Source organism: Taurulus bubalis, assembly GCF_910589615.1.
Source record: "Taurulus bubalis genome assembly, chromosome: 18".
Taxonomy (NCBI): Eukaryota; Metazoa; Chordata; class Actinopteri; order Perciformes; family Cottidae; genus Taurulus; species Taurulus bubalis.
The window spans coordinates 19898062-19921225 of NC_136606.1; the positions used below are offsets into that span (position 1 = coordinate 19898062).

Genomic DNA, 23164 nt, shown 5'->3' on the forward strand with positions numbered 1-23164 from the left:
AAGGAAAGAAAAAACATCAACATATAACACACTTTATATATATATATATATATATATATATATATATATATATATATATATATATATATATATATATATATATATATATATATACATTCCGTTTTTATCAGTCACTGTTTAGCTCGTGGTGGAGGAGGATCTATTGATAACTGAAAGCTCGTTGATGAAGATCAATTTCAGTGAAGTTAGTTTCTGCTCTTCTGTTGACTCATCCTTGAAGAGCAGAAGGGGAGGAGCCTGATGCACACCGGCTGCTGTGATTGGCTGCTGTGGTTGGCTGCTGTGATTGGCTACTGTGATTGGCTGCTGTGGTCAGTCAATCATTTGTCAACGTGTTTGGAGCCTCCGCCACACACTGTCCGTCTCTGTTGATCTAGTGACTAGCGGACTACTTTCTCTAGTGACTAGCGGACTACTTTCTCCTGCGCTGCTTCCTCCAGGACCCGCGGCTCTTCCCTGGACCTCATCACCGCTCCACTGGACCCGATACCGAGGATCTTCATCTGGGCTCGAGCGAACTCAAGAAAATGACCCATTTTAACAAGGGGCCATCCTACGGACTATCTGCTGAAGTGAGGAACAAAGTAAGTGTTCAAAAAAGTGTTCAAAAGAAAGTGTTCCTGCGGGTCCCTCCGTGTCCCAGACCTCTCAGACCCGAGGGGAGCAGATCCCAGACCCGCTCCGAGGGGAGCAGATCCCAGACCCGCTCCGAGGGGAGCAGATCCCAGACCCGCTCCGAGAGGAGCAGATCCCAGACCGGCTCTGAGGGAACAAAGGACCCGGTCTCTCCACCAGTCCGTTAGTTCGCTGTGTCTCAGAGGAAAGCAACATGCCGACCACTAGGAGACTTTAAGTCCACTAGCAGGAGACTTTAAGTCCACTAGCAGGAGACTTGAAGTCCACTAGCAGGAGACTTTAAGTCCACTAGCAGGAGACTTGAAGTCCACTAGCAGGAGTCTTTAAGTCCACTAGCAGGAGACTTGAAGTCCACTAGCAGGAGACTTGAAGTCCACTAGCAGGAGACTTGAAGTCCACTAGGAGACTTTAAGTCCACCAACAGGAGACTTTAAGTCCACTAGCAGGAGACTTGAAGTCCACTAACAGGAGACTTGAAGTCCACTAGCAGGAGACTTTAAGTCCACTAGCAAGAGACTTGAAGTCCACTAACAGGAGACTTGAAGTCCACTAACAGGAGACTTGAAGTCCACTAGCAGGAGACTTGAAGTCCACTAGCAGGAGACTTGAAGTCCACTAGCAAGAGACTTGAAGTCCACTAACAGGAGACTTGAAGTCCACTAGCAGGAGAGAGAGTCCCGACCTCCAGAACCTCTTTTCATGCTGGTCAACCAGAGCTGAACCAGTTCAGTCCAGCTTCTTAACTTTGAGGATGTTTGACTGTAACTCTACGCCGCCCCCCCTAGTCCTACCCCCCACCCCCCCTAGTCCTACCCCCTACTCCCCCTCCTAGACCAACCTAGTCCTACCTCCCTCCTAGGCCAACCCCCTCTAGTCCAACCCCCCTCTAGACCAACCCCCCTAGTCCTACCCCCCCCTAGACCACCCCCTCTAGTCCAACCCCCTCCTAGTCCAACCCCCTCCTTGTCCTACCCCCCCTAGTCCAACCCCCTCCTAGTCCTACCACCCCCCCCCCCCCTAGTCCAACCCCCCCTAGTCCAACCCCCCCTTAATCCAACCCCCCCTAGACCAACCCCCTCCTACACACCCCCCCCTCCTAGTCCAACCCCATCCTAGACCAACCCCCATCCTAGACCAAGCCCCCCTAGTCCAACCCCCACCTAGTTCGACCCCCCCCAGGCCGAACCGGTGCATCAGTCACTGATTTGATTGATCGATGCACCGTGTGGTTGAATTGTGACCTCACTACATGATGTTGTGTTGTGACCTCACTACATGATGTTGTGTTGTGACCTCACTACATGATGTTGTGTTGTGACCTCACTACATGATGTTGTGTTGTGACCTCACTACATGATGTTGCATTATGACCTCACTACATGATGTTGCATTATGACCTCACTACATGATGTTGTGTTGTGACCTCACTACATGATGTTGTGTTGTGACCTCACTACATGATGTTGTGTTGTGACCTCACTACATGATGTTGTGTTGTGACCTCACTACATGATGTTGTGTTGTGACTTCACTACATGATGTTGTGTTGTGACCTCACTACATGATGTTGTGTTGTGACCTCACTACATGATGTTGTGTTGTGACCTCACTACATAAGGTTGTGTTGTGACCTCACTACATGATGTTGTGTTGTGACCTCACTACATGATGTTGTGTTGTGACCTCACTACATGATGTTGTGGTTGCGCTGTAAACAAACACACAGACTCTTATTGGCATATGATAATACAGGTGATTTCTTTCTAACAAAACCAGTGTTTCCACTATGATTTTCTTCCTGCAGCGGTCCTGGAGTGTGTGAATATTAATATTATCTTACACTGCCGGAAGAAGTTGTAAATGCCAAATTATATTTAATAAAATGCTTCAAGAGTTATCCAAATATAATCACATCAGATCCAATGATGTCAAATCAATGTTGGAGTGTTTGCCAGCTTGCAACCAATCTCTGGCCTTTGGTTGCCAATGGACAGAGATACCAGGAACTGAGGGTGGACTTATGAACTGATAACACTTCAGGCTCCAGTTCAGTAGAGTACACAGTAGAGTACACAGTAGAGTACACAGCAGAGTACACTCAACCCGGATCAGATCAGCACAAAACAAAATAGGGAAACTTTTAGAGATCCACAATCATGTGTTTTGCTGCTGGTACTAAATGCAGATCATTAATGATACGATTCTGATTCAAATAATTGTAGTTTTATCCGAGAGAACGATGCACTGCATGACGGATGAACTGGTGGCCGAGTGGTGGCAGGATGATGGTGAGCGATGGACTGGTCTGAGTGCTGGACTGTTTCTTGTTGATCATAAGGAAGTAGAGATAAGTGACCAACTAGTTTATGACATGACTTTTAGCTGAATCGTCAAATATTTAGAGAAATTCTGACAGCAAATTGATGTAATGTTACGGGGAACTCATCACTCTTCGGTGTGAGTTGGCGCAGTGTGGAATTCAATATTTTGGTATGATCCAGATTAGTGGTGCTTAAGATATCGGATCCTTTTGATGTTCTATTTCTCTGATGTAGTAAATACCAGACTTTCCACCAAGGCCAAGTGGGTACCCCTAGATGAAGAGACGTGTTTCCTGTCGTCTCTCCATCTTTGCAGAACTTTATTGGAATGGTTAGGTTAAGATTGTTGCCGCCAACTCTGCTTGCAATTATTAGCAAAACTGTGTGTGTGTGTGTGTGTGTGTGTGTGTGTGTGTGTGTGTGTGTGTGTGTGTGTGTGTGTGTGTGTGTGAGGAAAAGATCACTCATAGCTGGCAGTTTTTTCCTCATCAACGTTTCACATGAATTCCTCTGAATGTATCACAAAGGGTTTTGTTGCTCCGGTTGCCTCCGTGCTATCCGCCTGAATACTTACTGATGTTTCATGTGACTTCTGGTTGCAATGATAAAGTCAACTATCAAAGAAATCAAGTACAGATTATTATACTATGTACATTATTCAAATAGTAATTTTCCTCTCAGAAAATGACTGAAAGTTGCAGAAAACATCTCATCTGATGACCTGGACCCCCTGGGGAGCGCTCCTCTTCCAGGAGCCTAAAGGCATTCTCTATTGTAGGACATGTTCCATGAAGATGATAATAATTTACAAGTATAGAAGGCCTAAAAACAACCCACTTCCAAGACAGATCCCACACGGCCTTTTTCCTAATTATTAAATTCTGCTTCTTGCAAAACATCTGGACTCAACATGGCAACCATTGACCAATGTCTTATCGGCCTCTTGCCACTTATGTTGGCCTTCCTGGGACCATTGGGGGCATTACTATGCAGGGACTATAACCTGCACATCTGCTGTCGATGTGGGCAGTGTGCACTCATAATGGGTATTTCTTAACACACAAATGGTCTGTTTAGTTTGTATCCTGGAAAAAATTACCTCAGAAGAATGGAAAAAAGGAACAGTTGTGACATTATGCCAAATACGTGCTGTGCTGTAAAGATATCTACTGCTAACCAGCCAGGTCCGGCTGGTCATGTCATCCCTGTTGCTCCTGTAGTGCCAGTCTGCAGAATGAAGAAGCAGAGCTAGTCAATAATGCCTCCATGGTCCGTGTGTGTTTTGATAGTTTTGTTTTTTGGATTAAATCCAAAGTAGCAGAAACAAGAAAACAACCTTGTGGGTGGGTGGATTCACTCACTTGAGTTCTGGGTTTAGAGATGAAACCCTCTGGTCCACTTTAAGGCATCTGTAGTCTGACTCCATCTGTACAGTAGACTCACACAGGCCCAGTCCATTGCAGGGCCTCTGTGAGAGAGTGCAAGTGAATAAAAGGAGGTCAGGCAGGGGCCCTTCTGGGTTGCATTGCATGTGGTGTGATCAGTAGTCCATGCTCTTCTCTGCTGCATACATCACATTCCTGAGATCCTTTGGTGAAACCCCCTTGATGAGCCGTCCACTGGCCTCCTGCCACTGGACTCGGTCTCTGTCTCAGTGGGCATCAGTGTTCTGTAGCAGACAGACGTTTCAGGTTACGCTCCTTCTGTGATCATTGTGGAACAAAATAAAACATGTTACAATTAAAGTAGATATGTTCAAATCACAGGGTGTTCTGGTGTATAGGATTATTTAGATAAACAAATTACAGAAGTGAAGCATCTAATTGATGAATATTGTTTTGCACTCACAAACACTCCCAAGCTTGTAAGCCTTATTTGAGTTTGTGACTGATAAACAGAGTAGTTATGAACCAGTTGTGTTATTGCATGATAAATATAACTTGTATTTGAAGAGAAAGAAAATAACCTCTTATTGGTGGATTGGTAGGCTTTGCATTGGGAGATCATCCTGGTTTTAGCCGGGGACAAAGATCCCGCTGCTTTGTATTCCCCAACCGGTACGTCCTGAAGGCCTCAGCTGAGGGGGCATGTGCTGGAAGGTCCAGACAGCCACGATCCATGGAAACCTGAGTAATATGGGTAATATGATACTATAAGCTCTCTAGTGGGGTAATATGGTACTATAAGCTCTCTAGTGGGGTAGTATGGTACTATGAGCCCTTTGGTGGGGCAATATGGTACTATAAGCTCTCTAGTGGAGTAATATGGTACTATGAGCTCTCTAGTGGGGCAATATGGTACTATAAGCTCTCTAGTGGGGTAATATGGTACTATGAGCCCTTTGGTGGGGCATTATGGTACTATAAGCTCTCTAGTGGGGCAATATGGTACTATAAGCTCTCTAGTGGGGTAATATGGTACTATGAGCCCTCTAGTGGGGCAATATGGTACTATAAGCTCTCTAGTGGGGTAATATGGTACTATGAGCTCTCTAGTGGGGTAATATGGTACTATGAGCTCTCTAGTGGGGCAATATGGTACTATAAGCTCTCTAGTGGGGTAATATGGTACAATGAGCTCTCTAGTGGGGTAATATGGTACTATGAGCTCTCTAGTGGGGTAATATGGTACAATGAGCTCTCTAGTGGGGTAATATGGTACTATGAGTTCTCTAGTGGGGCAATATGGTACTATGAGCTCTCTAGTGGGGCAATATGGTACTTTGAGTTCTCTAGTGGGGTAATATGGTACTATGAGTTCTCTAGTGGGGCAATATGGTACTATGAGTTCTCTAGTGGGGCAATATGGTACTATGAGCTCTCTAGTGGGGCAATATGGTACTTTGAGTTCTCTAGTGGGGTAATATGTACTATGAGCTCTCTAGTGGGGTAATATGGTACTATAAGCTCTCTAGTGGGGTAATATGGCACTATAAGGTCCTTAAGATATGATGGTGCATCACCAGTTAAGGCTTTGTAGGTAAGGAGAAGGATTTTAAATATGATTCTCAATCTTACAGGAAACCAGTGGAGAGCAGCTAGTACAGGAGTAATGTGATCTCTCTTCCGCGTCCTCGTTAGTACATGAGCTGCAGCATTCTGGATCAACTGGAGAGATTTAAGAGACTCACCAGAGCAGCCTGATAATAAGGAGTTACAATAATCCAGTCTAGAAGTAAAACATGTGCGAACAAACTTTTCTGCATTGCTTTGACACAAGATGTGTTGAGATGTTCCGTAGGTGAAAAAAGGCGGTCTTTGAGATCTGTTTCACGTGGGAGCCAAAGGACAGGTCCTGGTCAAAAATAACTCTGAGATTTTCATCTGGCTTCCTGGCCCCCAATGGTCCCAGGAAGGCCAACATAAGTGGCAAGAGGCCGATAATACATTGATCAATGGTTGCCATGTTGAGTCCAGATGTGCCAGAATAAAATTAGTCCAAGCACAGAACCATCACTCTGGTTGAGTCGCTTAACATATTTATTTAAATGTGAGCAGTTCTGTCCTGTCATCAAGAAATGCTTTTGGGGACAGATGCAATGGTTATGGGTGTATCCTGCTCCCACTTCTAGCTGGCTCAAATCATAACCTAGCAGATCAGTTTAATGCTTTCATCAAAATCATTAAATCCCTTTTTCCAGTGCCTGATTTTTTTCTTTTTCTTTCTGAGAGTTATTGTCAATCTTCCTCAAAAGTAACTGCTGGGAGAAATGAAGAAAGGAAATCCCCCTCTCTAATCCTTCCAGCTCTTGGCCTCAGTGGGGTTCCTCTGTGTTGTCCAACTCTGTAGACGTAGAGCACCTCATGAATTCACAAATGACAGTTTTCATGCCTGATATCGAGAAGCTGTAACGTGTAACTCCAAGCTAAAGGTTACCTGTATGATCATCTGTGTCTGTGTAGAGGCCTGGCTAGAGGCCTGGCTAGAGGACTGGCTAGAGGCCTGGCTAGAGGCCTGTTAGAGGCCTGGCTAGAGGCCTGGCTAGAGGCCTGGCTAGAGGCCTGGCTAGAGGACTGGTAGAGGCCTGGGTAAAGACCTGGCAGAGGACTGGTTCTGCAGGGTTTATACCGGATGTTATGTTGAATCCTGTTAAATTGTCATATTCATTAACAAAATAATTTAGTGCCTTCAAAGCATCAAATTGATTTAATATTGGCATATAATTAATTATGAAATATATTTCCACATCCCCTCACTGTGCTTCTCATCTCTCTCTCTCCTGTTAGCTGAATTTGATGAACCCCACTTCAGATGGGAGGCATTGACCAATCAGAGGGCTGTTTGTGTGTAGCACCTTAAGAGGATGAATATTGAACAATGTGGAGGAAACGAACACACAAAGCTAAGATCTGCAGGTTCTGAGCTTCATTTGGATGGAAAGCCTGTGATTACACCAACAATACAGCGGTAGCCATCTTGTGTTGAGCCTACAGCTGACTAGCTGTTATTTAAAGGATCACGTGTTTAAGTTGTTTTCTTGAGACAAGAAGTAGCTGGCTGTTGTTGTTGCTTCAGACGTCCCATAGATTGAATGATTAATCAGTTTGCAGGACCGTAACAATCAGTACTTCCTCATGAAAATAATCACTAGTTGTTGACTGGCCTGTTCATTTAGTCCACAGGGACACATTCCTGTTGGAAGTCTTGAAAAAGGTACTTGAAATTGGGTAATTTCTAATAATGCATCACGATAAGGACGTTTACTATGTTCAGAGATGGGAGGAGGGTTCCTGCACAGGTCACCTTTCCTCAGTCAGTCACCTTTCCTCAGTCACAGTCACCTTTCCTCAGTCACAGTCACCTTTCCTCAGTCAAAGTCACCTTTCCTCAGTCAGTCACCTTTCCTCTCACAGTCACCTTTCCTCAGTCAGTCATCTTTCCTCTCACAGTCACCTTTCCTCAGTCACAGTCACCTTTCCTCAGTCACAGTCACCTTTCCTCAGTCAGTCACCTTTCCTCAGTCACAGTCACCTTTCCTCAGTCAGTCACCTTTCCTCAGTTACCTTTCCTCAGTCACAGTCACCTTTCCTCAGTCACAGTCACCTTTCCTCAGTCAGTCACCTTTCCTCAGTCACAGTCACCTGACTGACGAGTGCAATGTTGACCAGGGGAAGCCCGTAGAGGATCTGATGAGGGGTCCGTGTGCCTGAACAAGTAAACATGTCCTCAGTCATCTCAGTGTCAGTGTCTGTAGTCTTGATGGGATGAGTCATACCACGTTAAACATTACAATGCACATGTTCAGACACTATGTCTCCAGGGCTGTGCTTGGTAAGCTTGTTTGTAATATAAATGGGGATCTCCAGAGAACACAGCTTTATGCATCTTTCAGACATGAAAATCCCTCACCTTTCGGCGAAATTCGCCGTTTTGAAACCAAAATATGTCATCCACGTGAATCACGTAGATCCGAAGAGTTTTTGTTCTTGGGCGGGGGGCGGGGGGGGGGGGGGGCTAACACGTTAGCTAACGTTGTTGGAGAGACAGCGAGTGAGATTACTGGCAGCGGAGAGTCTGTGGCAGCGTGTGACGTCAGACAGGAGAGCGGAGAGTCAGCGGCGCTGTTAGTTCTACCTACCGACACCTGACTACATATAAGTTCTACCTACCGACACCTGACTACATATAATGAGAGGACAATGGAGATTTTATCCAACTTTTATTTTAATAAAAAAAACGAAATGAGGTTCCTCCGTAGGGTGGCCGGGCTCCTGTTTATATTTAAGGGTTTAAGATCTACGTGAAGGAAAAAGTGTATCCTCTAGTTAATTATAATCTATATAGTTATGCGGTTATATTTGCTGTCACACAGAGAGAGATGCATGTTCAGGTTTACTGGTGGAAACATTATTCAGTGTTCTAGACTAACAGTGACGTCTCCTCAAAGTAAAGTGGTATAACCGTATGACATCATATGGTCAAATAAAAAGGCTGGTACATTATACATATTATGGCATATAAGTGTAATATCATGAAGTGAAATGTAGTCGTAGCAAAACAAGATTCAGTATAGTATAGCAGTATTGCATATTGTAAATATTAAGTCTACAAAATATATATACACACACACACACACTACCGTTCAAAAGTTTGGGGTCACTTAGAAATTTCCTTATTTTTCAAAGAAAAGCACTGTTTTTTTTCAATGAAGATAACATTAAATTAATCAGAAATACACTATACATTGTTAATGTGGTAAATGACTATTCTAGGTGGAAGCGTCTGGTTTTTAATGAAATATCTACATAGGTGTATAGAGGCCATTTCCAGCAACTATCACTCAGTGTTCTAATGGTACATTGTGTTTGCTCATCGCATAGAAGACTAATGGATGATTAGAAAACCCTTGTGCAATTATGTTAGCGCAACTTAAAACAGTTATGCTGGTGAGAGAAGCTTTACAACTGGCCTTCCTATGCATAGCATCACATGTGTGGGTTCATTATACTCTCAAAATGGCCAGAAAAAGAGATATATATATATATATATATATATATATATATATATATATGTACACTTGGGTATTGACAAAAGAATAATTAAAACCCATAATGATCATAGTTTGTCTGCTTCTCGACGAGTGACGCTGTTCGGCATTGACTCAGATATTACCTTCTCACCTTTTTCACCCCTGACCCGTTTTTATGCCTGATCTTTGAATCTTCTGGTCAAGAGAGAACAAAGCTAAGAAAGAGGTGTTAAGCTTTTGCTGTTTCTGGTTTTGTTGCATTTCTCTAGATTTATAGACGTAAAACACATACATTATACTTATAATAGAGAATGAGTTAAGTCTAATGAGCTTGGATGTTTATCTAATGAGTTGCAGTCTAACCAGGTCTTGTCAGTCTGTAGAACACCAGGTGGATCAGAGCAGGTCTTCCTTTCATCACAGCATCGGTGGATTGGATTAATCAGTCTGTTGATATTTACTGTTTTTGTTTCAGATGTGGAATGCAAATTAAACATTAAAAACCTTATTTTTCAGATTGCTCAGAAATATGACTCTCAAAAGGAGGAGGAGCTCTGCTTCTGGATAGAGGAGGTGACGGGAATGTCCATTGGAGAGAACTTCCAGAAAGGCTTGAAGGATGGAGTCATCCTCTGCGAGTAAGATGTCTGTCTGTACGTCTGTCTGTCTGTCTGTCTGTCTGTCTGTCTGTCTGTCTGTACGTCTGTCTGTCTGTCTGTACGTCTGTCTGTCTGTACGTCTGTCTGTCTGTCTGTCTGTCTGTCTGTGCGTCTGTCTGTCTGTCTGTACGTCTGTGCGTCTGTGTGTCTCTGTCTGTCTGTCTGTCTTCCATCTGTCTGTGTCTGTCTTCCATCTTTCTGTCTGTCTGTACTATTGGAGTGAACGGAGAACAGCTGAGGTCGTGATCTTCGCAATAGAAGATCTTTGATGTGTCGAGTCTTGGCCAATCAGCGTTAAGATGTCCACAGTCAGGCACTGTCAGTTCTACCTACCGACACCTGACTACATATAAGGAGAGGACAATGGAGATTTTATCCAACTTGTATTTTAATTAAAAAACAAGTGCCCGAAATGAGGTTCCTCTGTAGGGTGGCCGGCTCCTGTTTATATTTAAGGGTTAAGATCTACGTGTAGGAAAAAGTGTATCCTCCAGTTAATTATAATCTATATAGTTATGCGGTTATAATGATGTCACACAGAGAGAGATGCATGTTCAGGTTTACTGGTGGAAACATTATTCAGTGTTCTAGACTAACAGTGACGTCTCCTCAAAGTAAAGTGGTATAACAGTATGACATAATATGGTCAAATAAAAAGGCTGGTACATTATACATATCATGGCATATAAGTGTAATATTATGAAGTGAAATGTAGTCGTAGCAAAACAATATTCAGTATAGTATAGCAGTATTGCATATTGTAAGTATTAAGTCTACAAAATATATTATTTATTTATTTATTTATATATATATATATATATTTGTACACTTGGGTATTGACAAAAGAAGAAGAAAAACCATAATGATCATAGTTTGTCAGCTTCTCGACGAGATTTGTTTCTCTCCCCTCAGACTGATCAATAAGCTGCAGACTGGCTCCGTGAGGAAGATCAACCTTTCCCAGCTGAACTGGCACAAGGTGAGCTCAGTGAACTGGAACCAGTAGCAGCCATCAGACCAGTCCCATCAGACCAGTCCCATCAGACCAGTCCCATCAGACCAGTCCCATCAGACCAGTCCCATCAGACCAGACCCATCAGACCAGTCCCATCAGACCAGTCCTATCAGACCAGTCCCATCAGACCAGACCCATCAGACCAGTCCCATCAGACCAGTCCCATCAGACCAGTCCCATCAGACCAGTCCCATCAGACCAGTCCCATCAGACCAGTCCCTCAGACCAGTCACTGCTCCTCTGGTTGTGTTGCTCTCCCTTCACTCCTTTTCTTCTTCTCTCTGCAGCTGGAGAACCTTGGGAATTTCATCAAAGCCATCCTGGCCTTTGGCTTGAAGCCCAATGACATCTTTGAGGCCAATGACCTGTTTGAAAACGGGAACATGACTCAAGTCCAGACCACACTGCTGGCGCTGGCCAGCATGGTGAGTACAGATACAGAGGGTCATTGTCTGCTGCTCTGGAACCCACGATGTCCTGTGACCTCATGTCTTCTCTGCCAGGCCAAGACCAAAGGTATGGACACCAAGATCGACATCGGGGTGAAGTATGCAGACAAACAAGCTCGGCATTTTGACGACGAGAAGATCAAGGCCGGTCAGTGTGTCATCGGACTGCAGGTAACTAAGAGCTTCTTGACTACTGGCCCTTTATCTCTATGACGTCACTGAGCTGATGTTTTGTTTGTAGCTCTAAATAAACCCACTTCAGTTCCAGAGAAATAAACACATTCAGCTTTTCCCCCTGAGTCCTATTTCTGTGCAGTGAGAGTCACTGAGCTCTTAAAGGTCATGCAGCAGGAACACTTCCTTCAGAGCGGCTGAACCAGTGGACTGATGTGCGACCGCATTGGCTGAGACCTCATTGCTGTCTCTTCCCTCAGATGGGGACCAACAAGTGTGCGAGTCAAGCAGGAATGACTGCGTACGGAACCAGGAGGCATCTGTACGACCCCAAGACTCAGACGGACAAACCCTTCGACCAGACCACAATCAGCCTGCAGATGGGAACCAACAAGGGAGCCAGCCAGGTGCACACCTCTCTAATGCTGACATGGTCTACTGTTCAAGACACCTTAAAGAGACAACACTGTTTACACTTAATATGACAACACGTGTGTTCTCTTCTGTAGCAGCCTGACGAGCTCCATGTTTACGCTGCTGGGTCTGTTCCTCCTGAACTTTGCTCTGCCAGGTTTCTGTCTCTGACCCATGAGCAGCTACACCTGGAGGCTGTTTCTGTGTCTGTCCATCACATAGTTTAGCTTTATGACTCCTTGTTGAGACATTTCTGCACAAGTTGAAGGTGAAAGAAACTTAGTTGTGCTAATAATGGTATTGAAAAATTACAATTGGTAAATGTTCTTGTGTAGGGCTTTTCCTGTCCACTCAAAGCTCTTTGACACTCCTTCTCATCATTCATCAACAAGGAGCTGCTGTCAAAAGCCTGTGAGACATGAAATAGGATCCCGGGGACCAGAAGGAGCAACAGAGCCATGAACATGAGGGCCTATTAGACGCAGGACTTTATAACTCCGTTTGAACTTTAGTCGGGAGTGAAATCCCTTCAGTTGCATATGAATCTACCAGGAATGGGCTCTGGCTTGTATGTGATTGGCTCTGCAGCAAAAGTTCCATTTATTTGTAAAGCCCAACCCATAAATGTGCCTGAGGGCTTCACATGTGTACAGCATCACTCTGACCCACCGGCTCACAGCACAGCTCTGATGGGGAGGAAGACGCTGCAGGGGAGAGCGTCCTCCCAGGAATAATACAGTATACACATGATGGAAGTAATAATAATGACCCAATCATATCAGCAGCAGTGGATATATTAGAATAAAGCTTAAAAGTACCTGGACCGAATAGAATCTGGTGGTCAAAGGTCATTGTGACTTTTTTAGTCAGAATAATTGAAACGCTAATTTCAACAAGTTCACACAAATATCTAAAGTTACAAATGAAGTGATGCCATCTTGGACAGACGTGGGTGGAGCTGGTTGGTGGAGGCGGTGACTCTAATGCATGTCATTTGTCAAAGCTGTGAGCGACACAAACTAGATTCCTTTCACCCGTTTGGTTTTGGGTTGAAGGAGAATCCTCACAGACGGATATCTCGAGACCTGGACCGGGAAAACACAAAATGGATTCTTAGACCAGGAGGAAGTTAAATGTGTTTTATTACCATTCACAAAAAACATTTCTCATGTTGCAACGATGTTTAAGATGTTAAACTGATCCTTTGAGTTGTAATATTTAGTCTCTGCAAACGAGTGACTACATTCTCACATGTATAATGTGTTGACAAACACATCTCTGATGTGTTCATCTAGAGTGTCCAGCCCTCACCGTGTGACCTTTCTGCAGGCGGGCATGTCGGCCCCTGGGACCCGCAGAGACATCTATGACCAGAAGGCAGCGCAGCAGCCGCTGGACAGCTCCACCATCTCCCTGCAGATGGGCACCAACAAGGCGGCGTCCCAGAGGGGCATGAGTGTGTACGGGCTGGGGCGGCAGGTCTACGACCCCAAGTACTGCGCCCCGCCCACGGAGCCGGCCCTGCAGGCCAACGGCAGCCAGGGCACCGGCCCCAACGGCTCCGAGGTCAGCGACAGCGACTACCAGGTGGAGTTCCAGGAGGATGAGTACCCCGGACCCTACCCCGACGACTACAGCGCCCACTACAACGACCAGGGCATCGACTACTAGGGCAGCGCTGCAGCTCCAGTAGTAACTAGTGGTCAGCCTCACAGCAGAGCAGTGTCTGTGCCCTCACTAGTCTCTCTTCTCTGGAACAACACAATGAAACTGTTTCCTCCCTCACCTCCACTCTGATCTCAAGCGTAGTGCCATAGAATAATGAGAGAAAGTGATGGAAAGGTTTTGAGCTTCAGAGTTTTCTTTTTAATACCCACGTTTTAAAGATGTGTTAATAATGGACCCCTGACTGGTGGAGCGGTGTGTGTTCCTGGACTGAGTCTGGCTGATGATGAGGGACTCAACACCGGCTGCTCCTCAGTGTCTTCAGCCTGTTCTCCTCCAGCAACACCTGGTGATCCTGCTTCACTACATGTATTCACTAGGTAGAGTTTCTTTTCTCTTATTGATGAGCATGGCGGCTGCTCAGACCAAACCCAATGACTTCCTGTTCCATTAGATGAACTATATTTTCATATCATTCCCTTGTATTCCTAAACTGTATTTATTGCAATGTTTCTCATTGTAAAACAGTCCACTGTTATATGTAAAGAGATGCTATGTTTTAAATAAAGCCTTACATTCTTACATGCTGGAAGCCTGTCTGCACACTACATTCAGTTCACAATGTTTACATAGTCAAATCATGTGTGTGTGTGTGTGTGTGTGTGTGTGTGTGTGTATATATATATATATATATATATATATATATATATATATATATATATATATATATATATATATATATATACTGTTACCCATTCACATACTGAATAGGGAGCCACCTGTCCATCAGGACTAACATTCATACACCTACGGGAGCAACTTGGCGTTCAGTGTCTTGCCCATGTTGATGCATCACCATGGATGCATCAACAAGGACTAGCCGAGCCGGGGATTGAACCGCTACAATCACCGAGCATAGTGTGGGTTTGAGTACATCTGGGATAAAACAAATCTATTTGTGTAGATGCTTTGCTAGGATTGAAAAGTAAAGATATGGTAAGTTCCCACTGTTAGATGAGCTTTCCTAAGCAAGGTCACCAGTCTACATGTCTAATGGGAAGAGTGAAACACGGCTTCACAATAACCTCTTCACTGCTTTATGAAGAGCCAGTAACGTAACCCTAGGTTCCAGGTCTGGACTGGGACAAAAATTCGGCCCTGGACTTTTTGGTCCAGACTGACCCACCACGATCGGAACCGCAGATACTATGCCAACTCTGTCCCTTGATGTACTGTACATATAATCACACAAGCCCTTAATAACACTACTATACTGAAATGGGTCATTGTCTCCTTGTCTCTTATTTGATGTAATTTAATCTGAAAATTTCCATAAATAAGTGTTCAAAAAAAAGAAAAGCATGGACAATAAACCATAAACACTGACAGAAAAAAATAGGTAAAGCATATTTGAACAAATTGGGGCTTAAAGAAAGTATATTGATACTTAAAACACTTTAACTCTGGTGACCTGATTTTTAATTATAAAAAATGTGAACAAGCAGATCTGCATGCTCAAACCACAGCACCATAAAATAGTGGTTAATTAATCAGGATAGTATATCATTTTCCAACACTTTAGAACTAGATTTATTCAAGTAAAGTTCATAGACAACGTTTCTGAACATTTAGTGAATGAGTGTTTATCCACAACATCAACCAATCTCTTCCTCCCCCTCCTGTATGTTGTAACTTGTTTTATTACATTATTTACTCTTATTGTGAAGAGCATGGAAACAGGAAGTGCTTTTACTTTGAAGGCAGAAAGTACAATGATACGTGCTTGTTGACGCTAACTAATGTTGAATGTTACGTGTGGAAAATATATACATGTCGGGTGCAAGAGCGCGTTCTCAATGCTTTAACAGTTGTAATACTGCAGTTCACCAGTAGAGGGAGTCCGTTCATACAGACGTGTCTTGTCCTCATTAGAAGCTCCCCTTCATGTCACTGTGCCACCATGGCAGCGGGAGCCTCACTTTCACTGTCCGACGACACCTGAGAGGGACCCGCCGCGCCCGGCGCAGCCAAAGCCCCGGAGCCGGAGGCTACGCCACCGCCGCCGGCCCCGCAGCAGCAAACATGTTTATTATATTTCTGCTCTTAGCAGCATCAGTTGCGAGAGGTTTTTTTCTTCTTTTCCCTCAGTTTTTCTGCACCGCCTTTTCGTTTTTTTCTCCATGTTTGCTTTCTCTTCTCTCTCACAGATTGATAATGATGTGTCATTAGCTCATCATTAAAGGTGATTGGACGAGGGGGGTCTGGAAAATGCGTGGGCGGGACTACTGGGCCTGTCATAGGGCCACTGGGCCTCTTATGCGTCTTTACATGAAAGGTCAGCCACTGCCGGCCCATTACTGACCGGCCCACCGGGAAAACTCCCGGTACTCCCTATGGCCAATCCACCCCTGCTAGGTTCTGTGATGCAGGAGCACTGGTGCTAGGGGACCTCTTGTGTTGGCCCCAGGCAGAGGGACCCAGAGTCACAGTATGTTGCCGACTTGTTCCAGTGGTTAGTATTTACCCTCACAGCCTGGACTCTGATTCATATACAGTAGCTGTGCCAACTGACAGCTATTTTTCCTTAACATTTATTGTAATTCTGTGTTAGGAGGACCCAGCAAAATAAGCTTTTCATTGTACAGAATAACTCCGTTATCTGTGTGTGACCACGGGCCGCGACGAGGCCTTGATCCGGTTCAAATTATACTTGTACTGCACCTTTAACACAGCTAAACTAAACTAAAGTAAACTCTTTACAACTAAAGAGCTTGCCGTTTAAAAGGATCCACGTGGCAGTGGATGGCTTAATGAGACAAGGATTCTCTCAAGATTATCACATTTATTATGATAAACAACTTTGACAATATATTAAAATACAGGACGTCCAGCACATCTAAAAAGTTAAAACGAATAAGTGTGTATATATATATATAAAAAATATACTTGTGAAATACAGATGCACAAAACAAAAAGGTAACTAAATGAACTAACTAACATAAAACAATGCAACACAAAACAAAACTAAGTAAAACAAAACCATAAATATAAGTGAATTGGCGAGTCAAACAAAACAGCAGCAGCAGTCAGCGTCTCTAGGCGCTCGCTGCACAACCCCATCCAGAAGCTCTACGGGGGGGAGGGAACCTCTGGAGCTGGACCGAGAGTAAAAGACAGATAGGGAGCTACTGTCCACACCTACCGAAGCCTGGGAGGCAAAAAGAGAAAGAGGCAGCTCATGGGGTGGCTCTTTATATGGTGGCCAATCTAATTGGGAACCAGGAAGTAGGAGGGGCTAAGGCCTATTCAGCCCTACAGAAGCCCAGGAGGAACATTTCCTGAGACGGCTACATGCATATGACAATACAAATACATTGAATCTTGAATCTATTTCCACTGGTTGAAGAATTCATTGTAAAAGTACAGGATCCAACATGTTCTATAATCATGTGATACCATCGTTCACACACCTGCATATGACCTCATATTTTATTTTAACTCCACAAATGATGACAGCAGAATTAATGTTATTAATGTGGAGCTTCAGGCTAAATCATATTATTTAGCAGAGACAGAAGTAGCTTTCCGTCATAACTATAACCATTTATCTTGATACTCCATTTATCTTAATACTCAATTTATCTTAATACTCCACTTATCTTAATACTCAATTTATCTTAATACTCCAGTTATCTTAATACTCCAGTTATCTTAATACTCATTTTATCTTAATACTCCAGTTATCTTAATACTCCATTAATCTTAATACTCCAGTTATCTTAATACTCCATTTATCTTAATACTCCACTTATCTTAATACTCAATTTATCTTAATACTCCAGTTATCTTAATACTCCAGTTATCTTAATACTCCAGTTATCTTAATACTCATTTTATCTTAATACTCCAGTTATCTTAATACTCCATTAATCTTAATACTCCATTTATCTTAATACTCCAGTTATCTTAATACTCCAGTTATCTTAATACTCATTTTATCTTAATACTCCAGTTATCTTAATACTCCATTAATCTTAATACTCCAGTTATCTTAATTCTCCATTTATCTTAATACTCCAGTTATCTTTATACTCCATTTATCTTTATACTCTATTTATCTTAATACTCCTTTTATCTTAATACTCCTTTTATCTTAATACTCCTTTTATCTTAATACTCCAGTTATCTTAATACTCCTTTTATCTTATCTGCTGTCAATTTAATTCAGTTTATTTGATATACATCAATGGTTTGTATTGTGTTCCTGCTGTTAAGTATGTTTGATTTCTAATGAAATAATGACAGTTTGAAGAGCCATGAAGTTGTGTTGTGTTGTGATGTGTTGTGAAGATGTGTGTTGTTGTGTTGTTGTGTTGTGTTGTTGTGATGTGTTGTTGTGTTGTTGTGTTGTCAGCAGTAGCTCCTCTCTCCAGTGATGAGTGGATCTCTCTCTCTCTCCAGTGATGAGTGGATCTCTCTCTCTCTCTCCAGTGATGAGTGGATCTCTCTCTCTCTCTCCAGTGATGAGTGGATCTCTCTCTCTCTCCAGTGATGAGTGGATCTCTCTGTCTCTCTCCAGTGATGAGTGGATCTCTCTCTCTCTCTCCAGTGATGAGTGGATCTCTCTCTCTCTCCAGTGATGAGTGGATCTCTCTGTCTCTCTCCAGTGATGAGTGGATCTCTCTCTCTCATAGAGAGACACAGAGAGAGCAGCCAATGGGCTTCATGAGAATGTGATGCGTTCATTCAAAGCCCCCCCTGCTCAGGAATAATCAAGGCTTTGTCCAGCCGGTGGAATCTAGAACCCAAATCTCAATTATAGAGAGAATCTCAAAACGCATGGTAACTGTGGCAACCACAGAGGCCCTTAAAGGGCCGGCATAGAAACAACGCAGGCCTCACTACACATGCTGTATACACACACATCCTCACTACATATGCTGTATACACACATCCTCACTACACATGCTGTATACACACATCCTCACTACTCATGCTGTATACACACACATCCTCACTACACATGCTGTATACACACATCCAAACTACACATGCTGTATACACACACATCCTCACTACACATGCTGTATACACACACATCCTCACTACACATGCTGTATACACACACACACACACACACACACACACATTCTCACTACACATGCTGTATAAACACACACACACACACATACACATCCTCACTACACATGCTGTATACACTCACACACACACACACACACACACACATACACATCCTCACTACACATGCTGTATACACACACACACACACACACACACACACACACACACACATTCTCACTACACATGCTGTATAAACACACACACACACACACACACACACACACACACACACACACACATACACATCCTCACTACACGTGCTGTATACACATGTCAGAGGTATAATAAATGATCCGGTTTCTTCTTCTGCTGCGTCAGTCTACAGCTTGATAGCTCCTCCTCAAAGGGACGAAGTGGAGGTTTGGGTTTTATGTGACGGTGTTCAAACTCTTCAGAATGAAACCGCTGATCGGTTTTCTTGAGAGACGCTTTCATCAATGCCCACATTTCAACTATTGGAGAAGTTGAAACGACGAGTTGAAACAGAATGTTGAACTCGTGGTCTTTTGGTTGGCAGGGTGTCCTGTTTCAGCTGGGATGTAATGATGGTAGAACCCAGCAGCTGCCCGTCCTGCAGGTAAAGAGCACTGCAGTCTGTGGAGGCGCTCTGAGGCTGGACGGCATGAGCACGGGACAGGAAGTGAGTGCAGTGTTCTGGCTGGGACACTGCGAGGTCACTCACCTCGCTCAGTGGAGGAAGACTCAACATGGCCGAGCAGCACAGTGATGACGTCACTGAGCTGCTTCTGATGAGAACACATAAGGAACGTATCTTTCACTAAATCACAACCTCTCTATTAAGCCCTTTCCACTGCTGGGCCCTGAAGCTTCCCATAGCCAGAACTTTTAGGAGCCTTACTATTACTGTATTAACTTGTGTTAATAGTATTACAGTATTGTAAGAATATAATTAAGTAGTTAATTTGGTTACAATTAATCAGATGAAGTACAGAACCCGACGCGTCTCATTCAGTGAGCAACACTGACAGGTCTTGAAAATAGGAAATGAAAGGCTGCCACTTCTTCGTGAAATGGTCATTACGGCCTCTAAGTGTATTTTTTTTTTGAGACTCAAGAAAAGCATTACACCCTTAAGCCAGGCAGACTGAGATGGTGGACCTGGAGACTTCCAAGCAAGAAGTAATCTGAGACGAGCCAGAAGAGTAAAGGCAATGACATCGTTCTCTTTGGTATATGGATGGGTTTGGCTGTGATTTCAAAGATTGCCAGAAGAGGGCACGGTTGTACCGTGATCCCTAAAAGTGTTCACCCTCCTCGGTACACCCTCCAATTCTCTGTCAGGTTCATATTCAACTCACTTTCCCGTTGGGTTTTGATTGTAGAAAAGGTTTCTATTGTCGTTATGATCTGGTTAATGATCAGCCCCTTCTGAGTTGGATCCAGTAGGCTTTCACAAAGTGTTTTGCATTGGAGGTCAGGGTATGACTGGAAGTGTTTCATTGCAAAGTGAAGGACCTGAAAGTATCTGAAAAGATTTGAACGGTCGGGGTCACATCTCTTACAAAGAGAGTCAAAGCTAGAGAAGAGGTCATCGTCATAAAGATCCCTGAAACACTTCAGTCCTTCTTTTCCACTGTGAGAGAGTTGTGTCCACTAGTGACGGTGGGAATAGATGATTTCTACTAATCGGACCCAGAGAGGAAGCGGTTTGAAATTTATAGTGGCGACGAAATTGAATCCAACTTCTAAGTGTAGCGAGGACAGTCGGGTTAGAAGAGCGGCTGAACAGTTTTATCAGAAGAGATGAGTACACCAATGCAGGAAGAGAGGAAGAGATGATTACACCAATGCAGGAAGAGAGGAAGAGATGAGTTTATCAATGCAGGAAGAGAGGAAGAGATGAGTACACCAATGCAGGAAGAGAGGAAGAGATGAGTTTATCAATGCAGGAAGAGAGGAAGAGATGAGTTTATCAATGCAGGACGAGATGAAGAGATGAGTACACCAATGCAGGAAGAGAGGAAGAGATGAGTACACCAATGCAGGAAGAGAGGAAGAGATGATTACACCAATGCAGGAAGAGAGGAAGAGATGAGTTTATCAATGCAGGAAGAGAGGAAGAGATGAGTACACCAATGCAGAAAGAGAGGAAGAGATGATTACACCAATGCAGGAAGAGAGGAAGAGATGAGTTTATCAATGCAGGAAGAGATGAAGAGATGAGTACACCAATACAGGAAGAGAGGAAGAGATGAGTACACCAATGCAGGAAGAGAGGAAGAGGAGCAGGAATGAGCCTCCAAAAGACACCAGTCAGTCTCTCGCTAAACTCTCGTCACTTTAAATGTCAAACCGCTTCCTCTCTAGGTCCGATTAGTAAAAATGCTTGCATTGTGTGTGTGAGTGAGTGAAACAAACACAAAGTCCTTTAATTGTCTCTATAATACCGCCAATGACTGCCTGCGGACTTCTCCCTTTTTACTGGCCGCTAGCGGTAACACAACTCAGTCCATCGCCACCTAGTGGGGGAAAAGAGTTAGCTCACTTTCATTGTTTTGGACATTGCGTTTCACTTAGAGCTAACGACTAACAGGCCTGCAGGTGCCTCTCCACCAGTCAGCCGCTGCTCTACTCAGGCAGACAGATGGGTGGGTTTCATGGTTTTAGGTAAGATTGTATGAGGTGTTAAATAAGACAACATCATTCTATCACAAGATAAAGATAGAGATAGATAGATACAGACATATATAGAGAGAGATATAGAGAGATAGAGATACAGATAGATTTATATATATATAGACATATAGAGAGAGATTTAGAGATACATAGATATAGATAGAGATATATAGATATAGACATATAGAGAGAGATTTAGAGATACATAGATATAGATTTATATATATATATATATAGACATATAGAGAGAGATTTAGAGATACATAGATATAGATAGAGAGATATAGACATATAGAGAGAGATTTAGAGATACATAGATATAGATATATAGATATAGACATATAGAGAGAGATTTAGAGATACATAGATATAGATAGAGATATATAGATAAGATAGACAGATATAGACATATAGAGAGAGATATAGAGATACATACATAGATACATAGATATATATATATATATATATATATATATATATATATATATATATATATATATATAGCTAGATATAGACATATAGAGAGAGAGATATCGAGATATAGAGATATAGAGATGTGTAGAGATATATAGATAGAGATATAGAGATTGAGATATAGATAGAGATGTAGGTATAGATATAGAGATATTGATAGAGATAGAAATATATAGATAGAGACATATAGATGTTGATCTTTATTTCCCAAGATGTTGACGTGTTCTCCTAAAAGCTGCTGATATAGGTGATTAGTTATCAAATACATATCAAATAGCTTGAGAAATAGAGTGAATAGTACAGTACCACAGTATTCACCTCTTACGAGCTGAGTTTAGTGTTTTTTTGTGTTTTCCCATCGGGTTTGTATGCAGCATTAGAAGCACATGTTGTTAAAGTCTGATGGGAGGAACACTCACAATGGTTAGTGCCATCCCTGACTTGCCCATGAAAGGAGGTGGCAGCACAGTGAGGACAGTCCACATGGACCAGAGGGAAACACTTCAGCTCTCTGAGGACTCAGCAGAGGAAAGTCCTGCAGTTCACAAAGCCATGACACATGGAACAGGCCCTCACATTGTTTATGAGGAGCATGAAGGGGCCAAGGCCAGTGTCAGAGTCATACTAACAGAGTCAAACTAACAGAGTCAAACTAACAGAGTCAAACTAACAGAGTCACACAAGATCTCCATCACAAACCTCATGGCCAGCAGGCCTGTTTGAAGGCTGGTGTACAGTCAGACCATGATGGAGACTTGTTAAGTAGTGTTAGTGTTCTTTGTTGCTGATGAACTGGATGTGATAGAAATCCCACTATTTTCAAATGGAGATGGTGTGATGAACACAGTCAGCAGGGACTCTGTCAGTATGTGTGGTCCTTTCACCTCTTGAGAAGTGTTCATCTGATCTACATCATGCCCAGGGGACCAAGGGACCAAGGGAAAAGAACATTGTTATATTTATATTGTTGCTAAATAAAATCCAATAACTAATAGTTGCCTGTGTCACATGGCCTTCTTAGTCCTGTAAGGGGAAACTGTTAATGTTTTTGCTACGACTACGTATTTAATTACTTCATATTTTACTTT

At 43.1% G+C, this 23164-nt stretch overlaps 1 protein-coding gene across 2 annotated transcripts; it reads left to right on the plus strand.

Annotated features, from left to right (window-relative positions):
- Positions 1-548: 548 nt before the first annotated feature.
- On the plus strand, positions 549-14392 carry cnn3a (calponin 3, acidic a; the record flags this gene model as incomplete). 2 transcript variants are annotated; one of them, XM_079233990.1, is made up of 7 exons in its annotated part: positions 549-605; positions 9964-10085; positions 11019-11085; positions 11409-11546; positions 11625-11741; positions 12005-12151; positions 13488-14392. In XM_079233990.1, 7 exons carry the CDS (start codon positions 549-551, stop codon positions 13827-13829), a joined length of 990 nt encoding a protein of 329 aa, XP_079090116.1. In that variant the 3' UTR covers positions 13830-14392. The 2 variants fall into 2 exon arrangements, with proteins under 2 accessions (XP_079090116.1, XP_079090117.1); XM_079233991.1 differs by lacking the exon at positions 11409-11546.
- Positions 14393-23164: the final 8772 nt, after the last annotated feature.